The sequence below is a fragment of the Psittacula echo genome (assembly GCF_963264785.1).
Source record: "Psittacula echo genome assembly, chromosome: 4".
NCBI classification, from domain to species: Eukaryota; Metazoa; Chordata; class Aves; order Psittaciformes; family Psittacidae; genus Psittacula; species Psittacula echo.
Genome location: NC_137738.1, coordinates 36,751,888 through 36,775,670, shown reverse-complemented (window position 1 = coordinate 36,775,670; position 23,783 = coordinate 36,751,888). Strand labels below are relative to the sequence as shown.

Here is a 23,783-nt window from a genome sequence, read left to right as displayed (position 1 = left end):
TCAATTGCTTTCCATTACACTCTTAATCCAAGGAATATAAGTGGAAACTCGAACGTAAACACCAGGTTTCATGGGTTGAGCACAGCCAAGGCCCCAAGAGGTGACTCCATGTTGGACAAATTTATCTTGGTCCAGACAGACTAGAGGTCCTCCACTGTCCCCCTGAACAGGATGAGAAAGAACAGGATGATTCCTTCATGGGCAGACCCATGTGCTAGAATGGCCTTCTTACAGGGGGCACAGAGACAGAAGTACTTCTCACATGTGAGGACTGCACAAGTTATAAGAAAACAAACACTGGAACTCTAGCTAGAGAAGAGCCCTCTATGCATGTTGTTGTACACTTCTGTAATGTCATCTCCTCCTCCCATCCAGGTATTACTTTTAGTTTTGTAGAGATGAGGTTTGGTGGGAAGGAATATCGTTGCCCTCAGTAACTTAAACTGCACTTCCTCCCTCAGTCTCTTCTCTGAGGTGTTCACAGTTTCCTGTTTTTACTAGATGATCCAAGACCAAGTGAATGCATGCCTTCAAGCCGTGCATCTTAACAGGAATGCAGCTTGCCTGCCACAGTGCTTGTGCATAGGGTAGCTGTGCTGTGCTGGGGCAAGGGCATTGACCTGTTGGCTGGGGAAGGCAGTCTGCTGTTTTCACACTTCTTTATAGAGTCATCTCTAGTTTTTCAGGGAGGAAAGTTTCCATCTTGATTCGTATGTTACATTTTCTAACCCCTTTCATTTAAAGAAACTGAAAAACCCAATTTCAAATCCTAGAATTCTGAAGAAAGCCTTCATGCCACACTTGTGAGATGAGGCTTTTCCAACCATATTCCTCCTTTTCAGCAAAAGGCAAGTCCAGCATTCATTTTGCCTCATCCAGTGTGATTTTCACAGGCACTGGCACTGACACTTGAAAGTTAGTAGTTCTTTGGCCCTTGGTATCTGCCTGCATGGCATGGTCCAGTGCATTGTTCCTTGACTCCTAACTGAGATGTCTCAGGTTGTTAACTGAGCTACGTTGGACATTAGAGCTAGTCTAACTGAGGCAAGGAAAGTGCTTTTGGAAAAAAAGTCAGATTGTTAGTCATTCTAAGTTGGCTTCAATACACTTGGCTTGGGCAGCCATGAATTACCATGTGCTCTGTAGTTCAGGCTTACCTGCAAAATGATCTGCCCCACTTCTGAGCAGCAGACAAAGGAGAAAGAGAAGAGCAGAATCTACTTGTCTACTTGCATTTTTCAGCTTGTATGCCACATGGTGTAGCAACATCTGAAGTCCAATTCTGAGCCTCTAAAGCCCAGAAAGCAAAGCACTATTTGATTTGAATGTGCTCACAACAAACTCTGATGTGCTCACAGACTTTCTTACCTGGCAGGTATCTGTGCCACCATGAATATTGCCAGCACAGAGCTCATGTTTTTTGACTCTACCGTTCAAAAATTCAGGGCGATTGCATATTTTATTCTCGATTACAGGGAAGCCAGTTTCCTTTAAGTAGCCATCTCCACCAGTTCCTTTGCAAATAAAAATAAATCCAAATTACAATACATGACAAAGTTAAATGAATATCTACACAAAACAAACATCAAGATATGGATAAGCAGTAAAATAAACATAGTGTTTATGCATTGTGCATATACTTTTTACCCATAATATGATATGACAATATAGCAAAATCAGTAAGCATTATCAGTATTATGGTACTTGTCACCCTCTACCATCCGTCAAAAGCCATGCCGCACTGATAGACCTTCCTGCTCCCACACTATATCCATATGTATCCAGTACCCACTAATATCTGTGGGAGTCATTAGCAAAATATTTTATTTCTCTATATCTGAGTTTATTTCTCTGTGGAAGAAGGGAGGTTTGAAGTAATCAGCTGAGCAGAAACAAGGAGGCAGAGAAGGTACTGATGCCCTTATCAACCAAGACAGAGTGGGAGGTTTGAAAATGAAAGTTATGTTTATATTTGTGTGAGATATGAACCAGATTGGTTGAAAGAAAAAAAATCATTCGAGAGAATGAGCAAACTTACCTTCATGTGATTAAGAAATAGACTATGTCTAGAAAAACTTTCCATCTGACTTCGTTAAAGCCCACTTGGGGAAAAAGCACAGTGGACTGAGAGATAAGAGTTAGCAGGTTCTTATGTCTGATACTTCTCCTTTAATATCGTTTAGGGGGTTCAGTTTGCATAGCTCTGAAAGATTTGGAAGAATCTACACCAGAAGAAGACAGTGGAAAGAATGGCAGTACCTAATGAATTTTGGTGAAATATGTATGCATGCAAGCTTGTGAGGGGAGGTTTGGATACAAGTATGTATCAATCTCCAAACACATGGCTTTCACATGTGTTAATACTGTCTCACCTTTTGTATCTCCCCAGCCTGTCACATAGCACTCCTCTCTTCCTCCTAACACAGCATTTTCTTTAGGCAAACAAACTGGGATTACATGATCATTAATAATTGCTGGGCTGAAAGAAACAAAGAAAGAGACTCATACAAGAACAATCATTAGCATATTTGTCCCAAAAAGATTTTATATACAGTCAGTCTTTTTTCCTTGAAATCCTGAGCTCCATAGGATCATAGAATCTAGGGTTGGAAAGGACCTTAAGATCATCTAGTTCCAACTCCCCTGCCATGGGCAGGGACACCTCACCTTAGACCATGTCACCCAAGGCTCTGTCCAACCTGGCCTTGAACACTGCCAGGGATGGAACATTTGCCAGATAAGACTTTTTTCCTGATGCACAAAACTGCTTTTGTTTTAGGCTATAATCCCTCATAACGTGACCCATGAAAGGGAAAGATCTGAAATGGAGAAAATTAAAGGCTTGTGATACTAAAATTACTAACCTAAATGACAGAGAATGCTTTGACTTTGACTAATTCATAGCCAACAACACCTAATTACTAATTACAAAACTACTTAGTAGTACAAATTAGCGGTATTTAACACATAGATATCAGCTTGCTCTGTCTGCATCCAGTCTATCAATCACTTTCGAACTGGACACTTAGCACACAGCAAAACCCAAGTCAGCCTGACTTGCCTTTGTACGCAGCTAAGGGGAGGCCCAATTAATGAGACACATTAATTGTGCTGACCCTGCATCTGTTTTGGACCTGCACTGCAGCCACAGAAGTCAAAGCACAAGCACCATACGTTCACATCTGCTTGCAGCTCTATGGACATATTCCTTTTGATTGTACACTGCCTCAGCAAGAGTCTCAGATGAATGGAAACAGATACAAGAAGGGACATACTGGGTATTGCATCAGATGTGCATTCTGTTTGCCTGCACACTGGACAGACTTGCTGGAAGAAGAAATGTTCCCACCACAGCATGGAAACTGTATGGTGTGACATCATGCTAATATTTCAGCTTTCAATCCTCATTACCTTATCAGGGTAAAAGCATGTAGAAACACAGCCTGAAAGCTCCTCTAGGCATTAACTTGTGCTACTCTGCTACCACTGCTTCACCTCCCAGCATCTTGGCACCCACTGCTGGGTCACTGGCCCTAACCCTCATCCCCTCCCAAGGCAGCCCTTTCCCTTTCTGAAGCCCTGCAGCTCAATCACCTTATTTTCCACTGGAACTTCTGTAGAAAGCGAAAAAAGAGAGGGTCTTAAATCACTGATTGAACACAGTGTGTACAGAAACACACATTTCTATAACACCAGCAACCACTATTTAGTCAACTTGTCCCCTCAGAATGAAGGAACGCTTCAGGTGAAAGGGTACCTGCTCAATTTTAGCAGAGCAACGTCTGCCCTGTATGGCTCCTTGAATAATTTCTCAACATCTCGTTTTTGTACTGATGCCTCCAATGCTCTTTCTCTGTGTAATCCAAGGTATACTTTATATGCAGATGGCCTTGAGGACCTATTGGAAATGATTGCATATGGTGAGCTGACAAAAACACACCCAGGACATAGACCACTTACAGGTTATTCGGTGCCTTGCTCTGGCAAAGCCAGGAAAAAAACCCATCTTCGGCACAAACTTAGTTTCTTAATCCCTATTATGGCACCTGAAATAAAGTTGGCAAAAGTTATCACTATGTATCTGTTTCTTCAGTCAAAACTCTGCTTTAATGAATTATGACTAAACTTGCCTCAATTCTCAATTGCTGCAAGCTGAGTTGAGAAAGAGCTCAAATTAGTTATTAGTTCCATTTTGTTTCTCCTTTGATTTTCTACCTGGTGTAAAAAAATACTGGTGCAGGTTATAACAGATACTTACTTTTCTAAGCAGTGAGCAGCAGTAAGAACCCACTGAGGGTCTATCAGAGTTCCCCCACAGAAATGCAGGCCAAAACTGGAATAGAGCAAAAAGTAATGAAAAAGGCATTGGTTTAAGGTGGGGCATTAATGCTACTGCAGTTCATGAGGTAATCCTTCTAACATGTATGCCTTTACAAATTAAAGGAACAATATAAATGCTTATTAAACATTTTCATTAAGAAACAGATTTGCTTGAACAATATTTATTACAGTGATGGTAGTGTTGTGTGGACGTTTTTTTATAAGGCCCTGTATGAAAACACTTAGATCTTTGCTCTTAACCAGTATTTCTTTCCCTGGAAAACCTTATGTGCAATGATAAATACCGTGTTAGAGATTCTGCCTTCTATCTAGCTGTGATCATAGTTAGAAAGCTCTGCAACTGGCCTTGATTCCTAGTTTTGGTAATAACTTTGCCAGTATGATTAAACACTTATGTGGAAGGACTGATCAGGATCTGTTCTAGCCATCCTTCAAACTGTTGCTTCTCCTCATAGGATACTGATTCTAACATAGAATATAGTGACAGATTTAAAATCATTCTGCCTTTTATTGAAAATAGCAGTTGTACTGATTCTATAGGTATTTATCTCAAACCAGGGCATTCTTGGTTGTCTAAATGACCTTCTTTATGATTAGCACACGTGATATAGCCTTGAGCTATTTTTAAATTAATACCAAGTTTAGAATGCTGCAAACACATACTATAACATCCTATGAGAGGCAAAGTGTCCTTGCATGTAAAGTCTAATGTAATGGGGAATGGCCATACCTTGTCCGGAGACTGATTTGCCAGGGCCAGGAGTGTGGATGTGAAATACACCCAGCAACAATCCTTTGAGCACACAGCTTTGGTCTGAACTTGGGTTTTCCACACTCATACTGGGCAGGAGCTACAGGATAAGAAAACAAAACAAAAAAAATAACTATAAAAAACTTTAGTGCTTTCGTTATACACTCACTGTGAACTCAGAAAACTAGAAGGTGAACCTGTTACATGTGTCACTTCAGCTTTTGATTCGCTGCGGGCAATTATATACCATGCACCACCTATATTTTATTAGGTTACCTTCATCTGGAATACTTAAGCATGCCTGGCAATTTTTTTCTCACATAACCTTAGTGGTCAGCAAATCACACATGAGTAAATCACAGTCAGACAGCAAAAGACAAAAAGAATAGAAGAGGAAGGAGAAGGAAACAGAGAGAAAGAAAAAATAAATTCTTCCAGCTTCTTTAAATGGACTCTTACAGGTACCAACAATGCAAAAACTGCACTGGCAGCTGGTTTTAAATGAATCTTGGTGGTACAGCACATGAAATTCAACCACTGTCTGTGTGGAACAAAATTTTGTCCACTCTTATCTCAGGATCTTCTGGTACTTCAGATGTCTCTGAGTTATTAAGACCAGGTAGCTCTTATTTAGCCTTGGGAAACTGACTCTTATCAACAAAGAATTTAGAATTTGCTGTCAGCAGAAGGAACTAACTAATGAAACTGAAGGCAAAACCCACGTTTTCTCTGTTATTTAGCTGAACATCTAAATAAAAAAAAAGTATTAATTTTAAAATAAATGTGGATCTTCAAATTGAATACAATAACTATATGAAAATGCCATCTTTTAACCCAGACTTGCAGACCAACACTTTCAATGCAGTAGTATTTTTACAGTTGCAGTACGTGCATGTTATAGAACATCCTTCTTTTTCTTGTTCACTTCATCTTGGGGTTTTGATCAAAGCACATTTTCTGCTGCTCACAGCTGAGAGAATAGAGCTCTGAGAAAGTCACCCTTTTTTTGAATGGGAACTAGTCTCTTCATTGCATAGTTTTTGTTGTTGATGGACATGAAATCATTGTAAATGTTGTAAAATGCAACATCACTTGTTGCACCACCTCATTTGGAGTACTGAATGGCTTGATTACTAGTAACAAAGACAAAGGCATTTGGTTAAATATTTTGGGACAGATGTACTTTTCAGATATCTGTTATGGCACAGTATCAGAGGAAGGGAAATCTGTTTTACATCCAGGACAGAACCAGAGCTACATGAGCAGGGGTAGCAAAAATTTCTCTGAGATAAGTGCATTCCTTGTTCAGCCACGCGCTGAACAAGGTTGTTATGCCAGGTGACCAGGAAGGAGCATGGGCAATCTCCACAGGAACAGCCCCAATTTGAAACACATGGCAAAACCTCCGTCAGCTTCACTGGGCTCCAGATACATCTGGCGTTTGGGGCTTCCAAAGGAATCAGCACCATTCTTAAGACTTCAGACACAGATTTTGAGCACCACTTCCCCACAGCCTTAATTTCCAATGTAAAGCTATTGCTTCAATCAGTCTTTCAGATTAATCACTGAATGTCCTCCAGTTGTCATAGAAAGTTACAGAAAAGGGAGACAGTAGTCTTTAAAAGAATAATTACGGCACTTGGGAATGTCACAGTACTCCCAGGCTTTTCTTGGGTCTGTTGTGTAACACCAAGGCCCATTCACATCTCCATCAGGATTCCTGCAATACTGTAACAAAGAATAAAAACACCAGCTATTAACCAGGGGACAAAAAAGCCTACCAATGTATGCTTCAAAATAAAATAAAATTAAATTTTGGAAATATTTTTTCTACTTCCTTTCTGATAAGTGATTTACAATTCCTTTTGTGAAAATTTGCTTTGTTTTTCTATTTGCTTTGGGAGTTTAGAAAAATGGAACCTTTTCAACTGTCTTCACCTAGTAAGCTTCACTAGTGCAAGCTTGGATGTCTGAGCTCTCACATGATAAGAGATCTTGATCTAGGATGGGATTTTCTAAAGTACTAAACTGTCTACTCCTGTTTTCACTGCAGATGGTAGGAGCAGTAGGGTCAGCCCTGAGGCCTTTTCACACCCACTCTAGTTGCATGGGTATTGTGTAAGCTTCTCTTGCATAACTTGGTGATGCTTATGAGTCCCAGAGGCAGGGGTGCAGTGCTTTCCCTGACATGGGATGCCTCGTTAGCTGAATCACTCTCTGTCTTACTGGCCACATTGACCAGTCTCTGCTCAGCACAGACACCTCACACAACTGCATGCTACCAGGTATTTTTCTAGTTCCTTTCCTTATTCTGAAATATAACCCATGTCTTAGGAAAAAGAGAAAATATTTGTTTCCTTTCCCAAGAGGTCCTGACAAACATGAGAACCAAAAAGTTACAACAGGCAGTTTTTCAGAGGGAGTTTCCCCAGTCTGAGCTGGAATTGAGTACAGGGTATGTGATGCCATCAGAGTATTGACTAAAGCAAGCTCTAAAATCATTTACCTGGAGAAAAATGTAGTTCAAACTGGCAGCATCAAACAAGATCTTTATGTTACATACAGAGCTTGCCATAAACAAGGCAAGTATTGTATACAGGATGTTAAAAGTCTAGAGAACCAGTGATGAGTACCTGTGTTTGGACTACGCATATGAAGGTTAGAGATGGCACATGACTTACAGGATGGGTCAGGTGCATGTATATCCTTGTATGATAGACTGCAAAAGAAGCGGGAGGGCAGGAGCGTGAATTAGTTAGAAAATGGGGGCTGCAATCCATCAGCTATATATCTCAAGGAACTTGCACTGAATGTTGGATTCCTCTCCATCTCACTCACTGATACTACTGAAAACTACGACCCCCAGTGCTCCTTCTGGCAGAGGCTGCAGAGATGTTGCCCAAGGACCAACTTCAGTTAGTCCTCAGTAGTAAGATGAAGCAAATGTCTATCTGAAGCCTCTTGTCTGGGGTGCAGAAATGTTCAACAGAGGTTCTGTATGTCCCACAGAAGTACTGACTGCTCATGTCAACAAGAATTAACATGATCACATTCTTGGGTTGAGCAAAGGAAAATAATTTACAAAGAGCTGTCATGAAAATTCTTGCTGAGGGACCATGGAGATGACAGGCAGAGCTCAAGGACAGCAAGTATTAAATTAACATCTGCTTACATTTTTATCCAGGCCTGCTCTTGGATGAGTCATGGGAGTGAAATAGTCATGGCTATGAGGTTTCTGAGAACTCCACTCTTGACAAGTTCTGCCCCTTGCAGTTTTTGCCACTGTGCCACGATAATCTTTACCATCACCATGAATGCAATCTGTGAAGAAAAAGGAAAAGGAAATGATTGTTAGATGTGAGCTAATGGACCACGTCCTTATGTGATGGTAATGAAGCAAAAATAAATGTGAAAAAACACTACCAGGACTTACTATGTATACAAGGAAAGAAGAACAACATAGTGACAATGATGGCTAACAATCACATTTTCATTTCTTTGTATTTTAAGCATTTTGTTTTGAAAGTCAGAAATCAAAGAATCTTAGATTCTGTTCACACCTCTGACTCTAGAAGCAAGGACCACAAAGACCATGCGCTCATAAAGTCTTTTCCTTACAGACACTGATATCTGTTCAAAGCCACATTTTATAGTAGGTAAAAAGCAGTAATACACGTTCAGGCAGAATTAACCTTCTAACCCAAAGAGCATGTTAGAGCAAAAAAGGAAAAATTGAAGATCTCTAACCTTCTACTACATAACAAAGTTGCATCTGAACTGAATTAAAAGAGCCAGCTGTTCTCTGGTGGGAAATATGAATGCATGGCCCAGGAAAAGACTTTTTTGGAATAGTTGCCAGCAAAATGCCATCACCTCTGCATTTGCTGCCATTGCTAGTAGCCCTCCCACAGTAGTGTGGAGACTACAAGCTGTCTGTTTCCTTGTGTTTCCAATATTGCCAGATGTAGTAGATGAAAGATGTGATATTAGTTTAAAATCACCCTGCTATAAAATTCTACAAGAAAGTTCAGAAAATGAAGAGAGTGGATACAGCATTATATTAAATTTCTAATTATCTAGAGTTTCTTGTGTTTCATCCTCTTTAAATTCTTGATGCCATTTCCATAAAAACCAGCTTGCTGGTTATGAGCATTTCTGGGGGAAGCTGAAAGCAGTCTCACCAGGATTTGGCTCCAGGGTTGTCTGAGGAGGTTTTGGTAAAGTCACTGATGCATGGTCATCACACTTCTTCAGATTGCAATACTCCCATCTCACCCTGGGGTCAGTGGTGTAGCACCAGGGGCGGCTATCCGCATCTGGGTTTCTGCAATAATTCTGCCTCAGGTCCCTACAAATGTAAGTATATTATATTCCTATCCATGCCACTGCTCTTAGAACCTGAAAGAACATTTTAGAAAGCAGGTGTGCTGCGGAGTTAGCCCTACCATGTGTCACATACAGTATGCAACAGAAATCCTTTTTTCAGCATAAAGTAATCAAGATATATATTCAGAATATTGAAATATACCAAATACTTATTCAGTGATTAATGCTTATAGTAGAATACTGTTTATAAATCCAAATAAATAAATGCACATATGTATATTAAAGATGTAATTACTTTCACTTTTTCAAATACATTCATAGAATTGTAAAATCGACAAGGTGGGAAAAGACTTTCAAGATCAAGTCCAACCCGTTACACCAGGACTGCCAAGTCCATCACTAGCAGCTTTTAAGAAGAAACATGGTTTTTTAAATAAACAAATAGTTAATATTAGGATCAAGAAAATAATCCATTATTTCCTCAAAGCTCTAATGCACTGCAGAACGGGAAGCAGAGATTCGAACTCATGGATAAGCTCATGTATAGACACAGTATAAGGGAAAATTTACTCTTAATTCCGTTAAAAACAAGGTAGAAATACATAATGAATTAGTCTAAAGCATAATAGTGACAACTGTGGCTTGTTTCAAGATGAGGCTAACAGAAAATATTTCCATATTAAAAAGAGAAGAAAAGGAAGGGATTATTTTTATCAAGTATGCTCCCTTCCCAGTATTAAATCACTGTAATGAAAGGTGCTGCAAATCAAAACAAGTTCATGAATACTCATCTGACGAAACATGGAAATGGGAAATACACATACGCATTTGGGAACTGCTCTGCTGTTTTATTGTGTCGGTGCGGTGACATTGAGCTCCAGGCTTGACATTTCTTTCCCGTGAGAGTGAAAGAAGCTGTGCCACGGTAAGTCACACCATTGCCTTGATAGCATTCCTCAGTAATTTGAGCCTGCTCAGGCACATCAACAGCTGTAGTGAATAACAGAAACCAGTCCCTTCCATCTTAATATATTGATATTTACACATAAGCCTAGAAATCTAACATAAAACAACAAGCCAGAGTATTTCACTAACAACCACAGCACGCTCTCTGTAACAGAATCCTTCTCAGACTGTAGATCAAAAGGAAGCTTTCCAAAATGTTTGTAAAAATTTAAATATGTGCTAGATTAAAAGCACTTGTACATTAACTTTACTGTCCTCATGGGGGTTTATTTCAGCTAATGATGCAAATAGTTCACATATGGATCAAAACTTCTCCATGGTAAGGGAATGTCTGTGCCTTCGCCACAGATGCATGTGTGGAACAAGCCTGCCTTGTGTAAGAATTTTCTTTTGATTGTTTTTTTTTTTTTTGAGTCTTGTTTTAGTGCTCTGAAACCATCTTGGGTTTTGCTATGAATTCCATTTTCAGGACCTGGCATGTAACACTAATTAACTTTTCCATGGAGCATTTAAAAATTTAGAAGTATAGGGAATCACTACTTGGCAAAAGGAAAAGACCTCTGTTACTGCAATTCTTCTTTAGCTGGGTCAGTAGGTGACTTAAAATCTTCTGCACTTCCCACCAGACTGAACATTTCAGCCTGAGCTCTGTACCACGCTCAGGAGTTCAACTGATTCATAGCAATACTGAGAATGACTGCACTAACACAACTGAGCACCCAAGATTTTTACAAATATACCATGATGGCCCTTCACTTCCAGATGTCTCCCATGGCTCTTACCAGGGGCTTCTGCTTCTGTCCCATCACAGCGGGGGATGGTGCAATATTCCCACCGGGCAGTTCTGTTGGTAGTGTAACACCATGGCATCTTCTCACCATCAGGATTTCTACAGTAGTTTTCCTCTAGGTTCCTGAAACAAGAAACTCAGCTAAGAAAAGCCACTCATGGCAACCTAGATTATGAACAACAGGAGAATGTACCTTGCTGTCTAGTTTTTACTGTTGTATTTACCGATGGAAAACTTCTGCTGTCATTTAGTGATGCCATTTACTAGATTAATGGCTGCAATGCACTGGTGTTTGGATGTGCTAAACCAGACACCTGCTAGATTGCTAGATGAATTAGGAGCTTGTATTTCATGTTTGAGGCCAAGAGCAACATGGCAGAAGCATAGGGTGAAAAAATCTAGCCACATTATTGTAACTTTTTTACTCCACATTGCTTCAGCTGAGCAAAATAAAGTAAAAGGACTAACTGATGAACCGGAAAGGGAGAAAGTCAATCAAGCAGACCTTGAAAGTCAGAGCTGGGGGAGACACTAGTATCCAGGAATGAAGAAGTGAATAAAAAGAAATGTGCAAAAAATTTGAAAAGATGGAATCCAACAGCTGATGGATGCTGATGCAACCAAAGAACTTTGCAATATAGTTGAAGAAAAATGAAGTCATTCTGTGCCTTGGTACTTCTCATGGATATTGAATAATGGAGATGTTTCCCTTACTTGCAGGGATAGTTTTCAGGAGTGCGAGCGTGTCTGTGGGGAGATTGAGAACTCCAGTGCTGACAGGTATTTCCCGATTCTGTAACAGATATTGTGCCTTGATAGTCTTCTCCTCTTCCTGATAGACACTGACGCCCTGGTGCAGGAACTGGTGGGGGTGTTGCTATTACAGAAAAAGAAACTGAAATTAAGCAGTGCCTTCTAGACATGGTAAGAAACAAAAGCAAGACCATTTTGTGCTTCATAATTAGGTGGGCTTTTCAGCTTTACATTTTAGAGACCAGATGTTTTAAAATCCCAAAAGGTAGAGAAAACACCTAAAAATATCTGAAGTTTTCTTTCTTCAACTTTAACATCTTCATGAGCAGTCAGACTGCCAGAAGATTATTTTGCATCCACCCTTTTACAGCAGCCAGGATACAACACAGCCAACACAACTGCTTACACCCCCATCAGAACAAAGCTTAAAGTGATAAAGCGGTAATACTGTGAAGAAAACTGGGGTGAAAGTAGCAGGCCCACCAGTGATAGGTACAGATATAGGTGCAGGTATGAAAGAGATGTACTCTAACTGATGAGAGTTAGGGACAGCAAGGATGAGATCTAATGAGAAGCCCCAAGGAAAAATATCATGGCCAGGACAGGTCTTCAGAGGAAAAGGAAATTGAGAAAGTGGAGAATTTAATTGAAAGAGCAAAACGAAAGTCGAAAGATTTTCAGGAAGAGTGAAACTGTTGGACATGAAAAGAGGACATCAGAAGAAATATCAGAACCACTGAAATGACTGGTCATGGTAAAACACATCACGGGAAATGAGCTCCAGTCAGAACCATTAGAAATGATTATGGCAGAAATGTCTGGCCTCAGAAGAGCGATCAGATATTAATTTCAAGATTATTTAATTTTTTTTTCTTTCAGATAGAAGTCTGAAGTCTTTTATTCTTTCCTTCATCTTTGGAACTTCTTCTATTTGTTCTAGCTCCTTGCACCAAGCTGCCTAGATGTCCTTTTATCTACAAGTCTAGAAGTCAGACTCACTGCAACGAGGAATGGTGCAAAATTCCCAGCGTTTAGTTGGACTGGTAGTGAAACACCAGGGCTGAGGTTCACCATCGGGATTACGGCAGTAGTTCATCTTCAGATCCTTCTCTGGAAAACTGAACAGGAAAACAATTGTTTTAAAATGTCAATAATGTCTGTAACAATTGTCCTGTCTGGGGAAGGGTGGTCTTCATGCCACCATTGACAATAACAACCTATCACAGAGTCTGACTCACTTTTCTGGAAGGTATCCATGTGAGTGAGGTTGCTGTGAGTCCCAGCGCTGGCATTCAAGCCCAGACATTGTTGTCGCAACTACTCCGTGGTAGTTTTCTCCACTGCAGTGCATGCACTCTACTGTAGGAACAAAGTGCAGTGAGGACAAGAGAGACAGAAAGTCCTTAAGGAACTGGTGCAGAAACACTCAACTCACACGAAGCTCAAGACCCTTACTAGAGCACAGGGCTGAAGGACAGGGCTTTTTTTGGAAAGTACAAGCTTATTTTTGCTGTAAGATAACTTCAACTAATTGATTATAATTATAGCATTCCATTAAAAAATGCAAGCCAACATTATAGACTCTACTTCTTAATAGGGCTAAATTAAAGTTGTTAAACTATAATTGAAAATCTGTCCTTCACTTCTGTCATGTTTCATTGAGTTTTGCACTATCAGCTGCCATTTGGCTCAATCTTGGGATTAAGATATGTGAATACAGTCATATACCATTTTTTAGTTAAGAAAAAAAAAAAAAAAAAGACTGTTCTGGGGGTCTCTTGATATCTCCCTTGTTGGTATTGAAAATGTCTTTGGAAAGTTTCAGGGTGAGCTAAAATCGATTTTGGAACAAATACTCAATTAAAAATAAAAATATCTGAATAACTTTATATTCTTGAACACGCCTTCCAAAAAGGGAAAGAAATCAGTATGTGTATCCTGACCTTCACACTCTGGGACATTACAGTAATCAAATCTGGTAGCAGGATCTGTTGTGTAACACCAGGGTCCCTTTTCATCATTATCAGGATTTCTGCAGTAGTTTTCCTCCAGTCCAGCACTGGGATATTTTTCAGGCGTGTAACTGGAACAGAATTCAAATGGGATTAGGGAAAAAGGGAAGTGTCCCAGTTGTTCAGCTGAGGACTCTAAAAATGAAATCTTTATCTGAGGACCATTCTGTAGATGTTGCTCATTAGATGTCTGCCAACTGTTACTGTGTTATATTGCTGAAGGGTTAGTCAAGCCATAGCTATAGATGTCAGGAAATATGCTGCCTCTAAGGCCAGTCATGTCTTTAATACTTGAGTATTAAAGCATAATATGAGCATACTGGAGTATTAATACTTCAACACTCCACGTACTTAGTTTCCAGTAATTTTTGCTTCACCTGAAATACCATGTAGCATGTAGAGAAAAGTCTCCTCTAGGTCATGTTCCCTGGGAGGTGCAATGAGAAGACAGTTGCTGTAATGTGAAAGTCCTCCGTAACCTGAATTGTATGTCTTCTCAATAGGAGGTTACTAAATAAACCCATTTGGATGTTTTCCATTAAATACAGGAAACACTACCCTGACAATTGTCTGTAGATTCACTGATAAAATGATGTACCTCTGTCTCAGGCACTGCATATTACACCTTTAAGCAAGAGAAGTGCTTGCCATGGTGAGATTAATGGAAAATTCTAATTTCAGCAGAATGCTTCCCTGTCTAGTGTTTTGCTCATGTAAGGACCGCAAAATTTAAATACAACTGCCAAGACTGACAATGTCCCTATTGATCATTTATCCCCTATTGCAGGTCTCTGAGTTACAATTCAGATAAGAGACCGATCTTATTCTAGATAAGTGTAAAAAAATATTTTATAAGAAGACTTTGAACATCAAGCAAATTACATTATAAAATATATAAACATATATGAAAAGTCCTTACTTTGGGTTATGGGGGGCATTATCAGCCCACTTTTGGCATGGTACACCTTTCTGAGTTTTTGCTTCTGTTCCTCTGTAATCCACTCCTTTTCCTTCCTTGCATTCCAGAAGATAAACTGAAATGATATATGTTTAATTAGTCAGTATCATGGCGTGTCCATTGTACATAGAAAATCCATTATCATGCTAATATATTTAAATACATTTGGGCATATTTTGACTTTCTTACAAAGTAAAAAATAGACAGCAGATGACATCATTTCATTAAAGTTCACCATGTGATAAATGAGATTTAATTAATGAATGATATTCTAGAACAATGACTTTCTGCTGCACCAGATAAAATAGAAGGTGTATATTATATATGTTTTTATATTCTTAGATTTTGGAACTTAATAGCACCCTAATGAAAAAAAGGAATAAAAGAATTAGCAATGCAATCTTGTCTTTATATAAGCCAAGGGGAATTTTAACACTGAATAAGCCTGGGGTTTGTATCAGTTGCCTTATAAACATTACATTGTTTTAAATTGTTAATAATTAAACTAAATGAGAACTGAAAGCTCGATGTTGTTAATTTTTTTCCCAGGAAGAGGGAGCAATGACAATACCATTGCAGCCTTAAAGGTTTTCCTGGGAGGAATGAACAGCACATTTCCCAGCAAAGAGCTGGTGACTGCGAGGGGAGAGCAGGGTTGCAAGGGGCAGCTCTGCCAAGGCACAGCAGAAAAGAGCTCAGATCTTGGCATGTTCCCTCAGAGCTTCTATATCTGCAGTTTAGGGACAGCCACTATCAGGCAATGTGTCCTCTGGCTTGGAAAACTAAGCAGGAAACTCATTTAATATTTCTCTATGCACAGGACATATTTCATCAGCCAATTCCTCTTTCCTAGCTGCAATGAAACAATCTTTTAGCTTGTGACCTGCCTTGTCTCAAGGTCTTTAATTAGCGTCCAAATCAGACACTTGTGAAGACTGTTCTGCATCTGTTTTTCTCAGTATCAAAGTAATATCAAAGCTAACATACAAGCAGAAGATTAATATAAATCTGGGGAAATAATGCCATTTTGCACAGATCTGTCTTGTCAAAATTAAAAAGGACTAACTTTTGAACCTGAAATAAGGTTCACCTCTCCTATGGACTGATAGGTAGTTTAGATCTGGATTTATAGTTGTACCTTTAGGAACATCTTTATTTCAATGTATATATATGGACAAGTTTACTCTAGAAAATTTATCTGAAAGCCTTTTGAATCCCTCTATTTTGCAATAAATTAGCATTAAACCCCTCAATAACTGCACATTGAATCAGTCAAGAGCTGACTTTTTATTGTTTGCATAAACTTTTGACCGTTTATATAACCTTTAGGGTTTTCTCTGTCTGATGACAAATAACTGACTTTGATCCCCAAACTCAAACCATGTCCCTTGAGTTAACTATTTACAAACAGACTTGTGGATAACAATTCCCAAATGCTAGCTTTAATTCTCATTACTTTTTCATATAAGTTAGAGAAAGTTAACTTTCCCTTTTATAGCACATACCGTAGAAAAATAATTAAAAGTGTGAATTTTATATCAATTATCATCCTTTTCTTTGAATGCTAAAGAGCAGTTAGGTCTCATTAAGTAATTGCTTCAACTGAAAAAAATTATGTTGGTTTCAGCAATAGTATTGCAAAAGAATCTGGGCACCTGTAAGGAATTTCCTTGAAGTACCAGGACAGCAGCAACTGCTGGAGACAGTGATGTGATCTGACTAGGTAAAAGGTATGTTTTCCATTCTGTTCTGTAAGAATTGCTTAAATGGATGCTATCATTAAAATGAACAGATAATCATTTGGGAGTCCTCACTATTACTGAGGGGATTCTGCTTTTCAAGAAACCAAAATCCATGCCTATGACCAAAAAAGGCTGCTGTAACAAATCCTCTATGGATACTGCAGAACTCTCATCCAGGTTCTAACCTCAACAAATCCAAGGGATGTCTCAAAAATGAACCAGAATAACATTTTAGCTCCTAATCACAGTACTGAAGCAAAATCAGTAAGGATTATTTACATGGAAGTTATCTGTTAACTTTGCTACTTGCCAATTGATCCATTCAGTTTTCCTTCTACAATAGGAATTGCTAAGAAGATTTCTTAGCATTACTTAATCATGATTCAGGGATATTACCACCAGCTTCTGGATATAATAAAAATATGTCTAAAACATTAAATTATGTATCGGTTATATATATATAAAAAGGAAGATGGCTGAAGGCTTCAGAAAATGTCAGGCTGCAAAGGACCCTCAATGATCTTTGGTCCAAAACTTCATAAAAAGCACAGGCAGCTTTTGAGATGGATGTGGACACTTAGGGCTTTGTCCAGTCAGTACCTGCAAGGGTGGAGGATCCGCATCCTGTCTGGGTGATATAGTCCAGTGCTTACCCACCCTCAATGTGAAAAATTATTTTCCTTATATCCACAAGTCTGAATAAAATCTCATTTGGATGCTCAGCTCCAAATTGAACTAAAGCTATTGAACTACTACATAAAATCTTCTTGCAGGTGCCATACACATAACATTATCTTATCCTACAAGTCTTTGCAGGTAAACAGAGAAGTAAGGATGCAGTTTTCTGATGCTCATGAGTATTTACAGTAGAGTTACTGTGACTCTTGACTTTTGGCTGGAACTGGCATATTGAAATCACTGCATGATCTGCATGATGCGGCAACTGAGAACCTGGTTCATTTTTCCTTTTCATGTACTTTTTTTGTTGAAGGAGATCACCTTCTTGGTGAATACTATAGTTTCCAATTTCTGAATATTCTCAAATGCATTAATATTTTTTTTAAAGTTACAAATAAGCAGGTGGTGAAAGGCAGTGCTCACGGATCATTTAACACAGGACAGTAGTAATTCTGTTCAAAGATTACCCCTTTATCTTACATCTCAATGATCATTAAGGAGATTCTTTCTCCCATATGTATTACTGAAGTCCGAGAACAATACAACGAAACTTAAATTACATCAAAAATAAAACACGTTCCTTCTTCCCTGCATATAACAAAAGCTCTGTGCTTGATTATGTAATTCAGAAATAGTCTTAAAACACAGTTTTTTGTCTGCATCTGTCATAATGTGATAGGTTTTTAAGAGATGATGAAAGATTGCATAGTTGCCATTCCTTAGAGACAGACTTCCTATTTTCAGAAAGAATAGATCAAATACACTTCAATCAAATAATTCTCATCTATGACAAAAGTGATCCGAAATAAAGCATGTGCAACAAAGTAAGTACCCTCAGCAGATACAGAGAAGATGCCTTAGGTTATTGACTGGTTTAAAAGGAGAGAAGGCACCCCTAAGCATCTACATTACTCCCAGCATCTTCTCTGTTCCCCGAGCAACAGTGCTCTTTTCTGCCTGTGGATCCTAGGATTTAGGGAGCAGGAAAGATGCTGGAGCACTAATCTGGTGCTCTAGATGGTATTGCTGCTACACTAGCAATGTGGCAAAACGCAGGCATTAGGTATGGGCTGACCTACCCACCTCATCTGACCCAGTGAAGGCTTAGCCCTCATACAACAGCATATGTGAGTCCCGCTGGAAAACATATCTCAGTGAAATAGTATAAAAAGGACATAGACATACTTCTTTTTTCATAAAGAACTGCATTTGTTCTTCTGAATAGCACTGCTGTTTTGGTGTTCTCAGCCAGCGTCAAACACTGTTGGTCTTTACTGGTGAATAAGAAGGCCCTGTTGAAATCAAAAGAAGAAAGCAATGAAGAAACAATAGCCAAATGTGTGCAGTATTTTCCTGAACACCTTCTCTAATATTCACTTATAATTTCAATAAGAACTGCACTTCAGTGATATTCAACTTTGAGTGTTGTTTCATAAATCTCTGAGTATTGAATCTCCCATTTTCAGCAATGACTTTGACTCCTAAGTCTTCATACCAAGCTTAGACTGAAAGAGAGCTACATGAACAAATTATGACAAGGGATAAAAAAGGAGGTTTACAATGTGTCAGAGACTCCAAAGGACATGCTGAAGAAGGAATGTGCACAAGGGACCTTGATCTTATTTAAAAAAAATGAGTGGTCATTCAACGAGTGAGACATTTTAGTGTTCATCAGTTACTAAGAAACAGGTAAAACACACAAGCCAGGACCTTATATTCCCTTGTGGTGGCTGTTCTGAGTCATCACATGTGAAGCAATGTAAGCACTTTGGAAAATGTTTACATTTTTCTTTTCAGCAAGTGCCTAGTCTGTAAGTCTACGAAACTGGAGCAGATGGTATAACCTTTACAATAGCATCTAAGGAAGACTCCTGACAGGCTAAGCAATTTCTACAGTTGGCTTTTCTGAAGCAAAAAAAAAAAAAAGGTCAATAACAACGTAGCATTCAGTAGGAACGGGAAAGCAAATACTGACAAAGCCCATTCTGCAGCCTTGCCACCAACAGTCATGTCCCAGTGTGCCTGTACTTCTAAGTTCACACAGCCTCTCCCTAAAGGAAAGGGATCACATCTGGACTTACCACTGACAGCCATGTCCATGAGTTGTCTGGGAAGCACTGGTTGTCCTGGGTCAAAACTACACTGGGATGATTCCCCCTAGTCCAAGCCCAGCCCTCAGTAATGTTACATTTATAAGTAGGGATGTAGTTAACAAGTATGGTTCAACACACTGCTAAGGTAAGATAACAAGTCTGATGTATTGATCCAAACTTGGTCTGAAATACTAATGTGAAGGTGTTGCAGTTCTGGCCTGATCTTAAAGCTCTGCTTAACATTGACCTTTCTTCCCCTAGATCCTCCCCTGCCAGATAACATCTGCCCTTTACTGATTGTAACAGATCTCACATAATTAATTAGGCAAGCAAGGACAAAACATCCTGATGTTATTTCAGTGTCAGGTGATGGTAGTCTCAGACCTGAGGCAGAGGCTAAGGAATGATATTGTGTCTGAATATGGCTCAAAAGGGAACAATAATACTCAGCAAACTGTAAGTATATAACCTGAATACACAGACCTGCCCTCTCTGCCTTCTTCCCCATGCTCCTGAGCCAAGTACAACTGAAGCTCTGCCCTCTCTTTGTGGTTTTCAGAGAGGGGAATCAGATCAAAGAGACACGTGATCAAAGAGAACAGTCAGCAAACCCCTGCCACCCTTTAGGGTTGCACCTCTTTGAAATAAGCATCATTTTCCCTTTTGATTTGAAACACAAAGTTACAAAACATTTAAAAACTCAGCACCAGGGTACTCCTGATGGAGAACCAAGTGCTGGAAACAGCCCTGCAGACAATCAATATGCTGAGTTCAAAAGGTATGCTGCAGTAGTGGTAGATCAAGAACTCATGAAGGCTGCCTCTCACCACAGTAACAGATGTCTTTCCTCATTACTCCAGTTGCCTGTTGTACTGCTGAAGCCTTTGGTACAGAAGCAGGAGCCTGAGCAAAGGCCTGTGATACAGACTGGAAATAAGGTTTAGGATCATTAAGGTTTAGATGGCTGTCTCTTTCCCAAAATAAAAAAAAGTTACGTAAGCTCACATTCTAGCAAAATTCAGAATAATGGATGTATCTGCAAGATAAAAGGCAATGCAATGAACATAAGAAATGACATTATTGCTGTCCTAAATTTCCAAGAAATTATGACTCTTTATTGCAAAAGGAGTGCAAGAATCTTGATAAAACCTTGTCAAGATGGTTTTCAGCGTGCCAAGCTGTGCACCAAGATATTGTAATATTTTCCAATAAAAATTCAGCATAATTTTCTTAGGTTTTCTATTTCTGCTATCTTCATTCGTATGTTCCAGGTATTCTGTTTCTATACATCTTTTGTTTTTCCAACAAACCTCAGACACATACTCCTAAGAAATCCCTCAGAAGTTCAGACTGCTGATAAATAAGGCAGACTGCTCCGTCATCTGCAAAAGAAGATATATATGGGAACCAGTGAAAATTACCTGCAAGTAAATTTAGTTTCAGTTTCACATTGCTCTGCACATTCTTCGTTACTATTTGTCTTATAAATTTGTTTCCTTGGGTTAAGCAGCCAAGCTCCCTCTGTTTTCACGTAGCTGTCTAGTATGCTTCCTTGCACTAAAAGGAAAAAAGAGAGAAAGAGGTGAAAGTGCAAATGCTGATACAACTTATTTCAAACTTTCACATTAAATTGTCACCTAGTTGAGTAATATCATAATTTAATTGCTGGAATAATTGGGTTAATGGTGACAAAATATGACTAGGAAGCACTCACTTCCTAGTATGTAGGGTGGTGTCACTGAAAACCTGGTGTAAAAACAGGACAGAGAAATGGCTTGAACAATGCTCTGTATCATTCGAAAAGTCGTACTGTAAGTTGCACTGTCCTACAATATAAAGTGATGGGAACAGAGGCGATGACCCAAGAAGTGAAAAAAGTGAGGTATTTCAGAAAGAAAACATTGGTTGCCTATACTTTGGAGAAAGTGAAGAAATGGGGCATAAGAAGGACATGAAACAATGATTGCCCATTTCTGATATCTACCCATATAGAACGACTTCAGGTATATTAGCCACCCTGTAACTGCCTCTTTTCAAAATGCTCTTGCTTTTGCAAGAAACAAGCCATCCTCAATCACTGGGGTTATCACTGTGATCATCTTCAGTGTATAGTTTTTGTAGTAACTCTGTATTGAACTTCATTTATAATGCCTGTTTTAATACCTAGCTTCACCCAGTTGCTGAATAAAAAGGCACACAGGGTGTGAATCAGACACTGGCTTTCCCCTTCATGCATAACAGCCACATTGAAGAGGGCTTATTCTTTCTTCATGCTTTTCTGATCCTCCTTTCTCAGCCATAGCTCAATGACAGCAGGGGGGCAGAAAGCAGCCTTGTCCCACTCAGACCCACATCCTGTAACTGAGGGGCTCCACGGACATTACTGAAATGTCTTTCAGGTTGAGGAAGTCAACTACTCTTCCCTTTCCTGAGTAACAGTCTTCTGTGGTGTGAAGCAGGCTTATATGCCTCCTGGTACAGTTAAATTCCATCACCTGAGTGCTAGCTCAGCCTCCACTTGAGTATTTTCTTTAAGATCATTTTGCACCTACAAGATAGATAGAACTGATAAAATAGGTACAAAAGCCAAATTATGCTTCCTGTCCTACCACTTCAGACCCAGAGAAATTACTGGGGGTTTTTTTCCTGTATGTAGACTAGGGAACATTTTGAACCGAATGACTGAAAGCTCAACAGTCTGCATGAAAGAAAAGTATGGCTGCGAAAAAAAAAAGATAAAGTGAAAAAGTATATAATAAATTTTCATGTGACAAGCACAGGAGTCGTTGAGTCCATTTGTTATTTCAAAACAAGAGTGACATTAAGAAGAAATGAGTTTTGAGAGAAAATATTAAACTAGGTTAGAACAATATCATGGGGATGCTGCAATGCTTTCCACAAGGACAAGAAATACAAGTAAAGAATTCCTATTATGATACAGCTTCCATGCAACCTTAATTCTGTTCTAACACTTTGCAATAATATTGTCATTATAATTACAGCATTTGACTTTTAAATATTGACAGGGTCATAATTGATTTGAGTCATAAAAATATTTTCCCTCCTTTCTGTTGTAATTCCGTGGCAGGGCATAATACTCTAAGAACAAAATGAAAACATATGCAAGCTGGATAACAACACTTTATATTTTCTTTCTAATATTTTCCCCATGTCTAAGGAATTTTGCAGGGTTTGAAAGATATGTTACTGCCTTATTCAGAAATCAAATATTTTCTGCCATTTGATAAAAGATCTGCAGACAAAAACAGTCTTGCAGACAAAAGCCCAAATCCTGTATTTTCCTCCATCATATAAAATTCTTACTTATTTGAGAAGTGCATTTGATTTCAATGAGGCTGGTTTTCTGCAAAAATAAAGCTTAGAAATTAGAATTTAAATTAAGATGACAATTCTTTACATTAAATAATATCTAGAATTATTTATGCTGGGGCATGTAAAATGCTTATGTATTTTATTGGGGGGGTTTATATGTGTTGGCACATTCACAACTGTATTTTTAACTGCAGTCACAACAGACTGTGTAGTAATACAGAAGACCTGAAAGAAGATGTGACATCTGAATCCCATAGCTCATTGAATTTTAAAGTTTTCAGAACAGAGAATATTTATTTGAGATTTCTGTAAGAGTTACAATCTAGTAACCCAAAAAAAGATATATGCAAAGAGCTTTACTTAGTTCTTGTGTGTTACAAGTTATTTGCACTGTCTTCTGCAAAAATAGCATTGCAGCACCAAAAGTACTGCAGAAACTATTGCTGACCAGATTTGGGCCTACCTATCACATAGAATTAAAAATTTCCTGTTAAGATTGTGGCTATGAAAAAACCTGAAACAAGTATGTAGAGCAATTTTTCCTTTTCTTTGTAATTTTGTTTTTAACAATGCATTCACAAATTTTAAACCAATCAAAATAAGAATCACACTTCTTGTCAATAACAGTGATAAGAAACAACTCTACGATAAAAGGCTCTTGAAATGAGAGACAGACGAGTCTTTGTAGGAAGCCTTCGATAGGCTGCTTTCCAAGCATGCCCCCGTTTCTGGCAATAGGGCATGTCTGCAGGGAGCCATTAGTTCCCCATGCAGACACCAAGGCTGTAGCTCCTCTGGTGTCTCTAACAAACACAACACTGGAGCAACCGTAGCTCTAACTTTGCTCAACAGCAACTCTCTCTGGCCAGGAAGACCTAAATCCATCACTGTCCAGGTCGGTGGTGGCACAGAGATTTGGGGACCTACCTTTCGCAAATGCAAGCGTGTGGCCCCCATCTCACCTGGGCAAGTAGAAGGCAAAGACTCTTACCTGAGCTGAGCAAGAAAAGAAAGAGAAAAGCAGCTTTGCTAATCCCCAT

General features: G+C 39.0%; 1 protein-coding gene across 1 annotated transcript; it reads right to left on the bottom strand.

The window, feature by feature from the left end:
• Window positions 1-23,783, bottom strand: LOC308219889 (plasminogen-like; the record flags this gene model as incomplete). Its single annotated transcript, XM_080615474.1, has 19 exons — window positions 1-162; window positions 1,369-1,514; window positions 2,373-2,479; window positions 3,758-3,898; window positions 4,259-4,333; window positions 5,072-5,192; window positions 6,727-6,820; window positions 8,265-8,413; window positions 9,274-9,440; window positions 10,243-10,408; window positions 11,167-11,297; window positions 11,889-12,051; window positions 12,927-13,045; window positions 13,166-13,286; window positions 13,871-14,010; window positions 14,859-14,973; window positions 18,503-18,609; window positions 20,832-20,967; window positions 23,735-23,783. 19 exons carry the CDS (start codon window positions 23,781-23,783, stop codon window positions 1-3), a joined length of 2,409 nt encoding a protein of 802 aa, XP_080471600.1.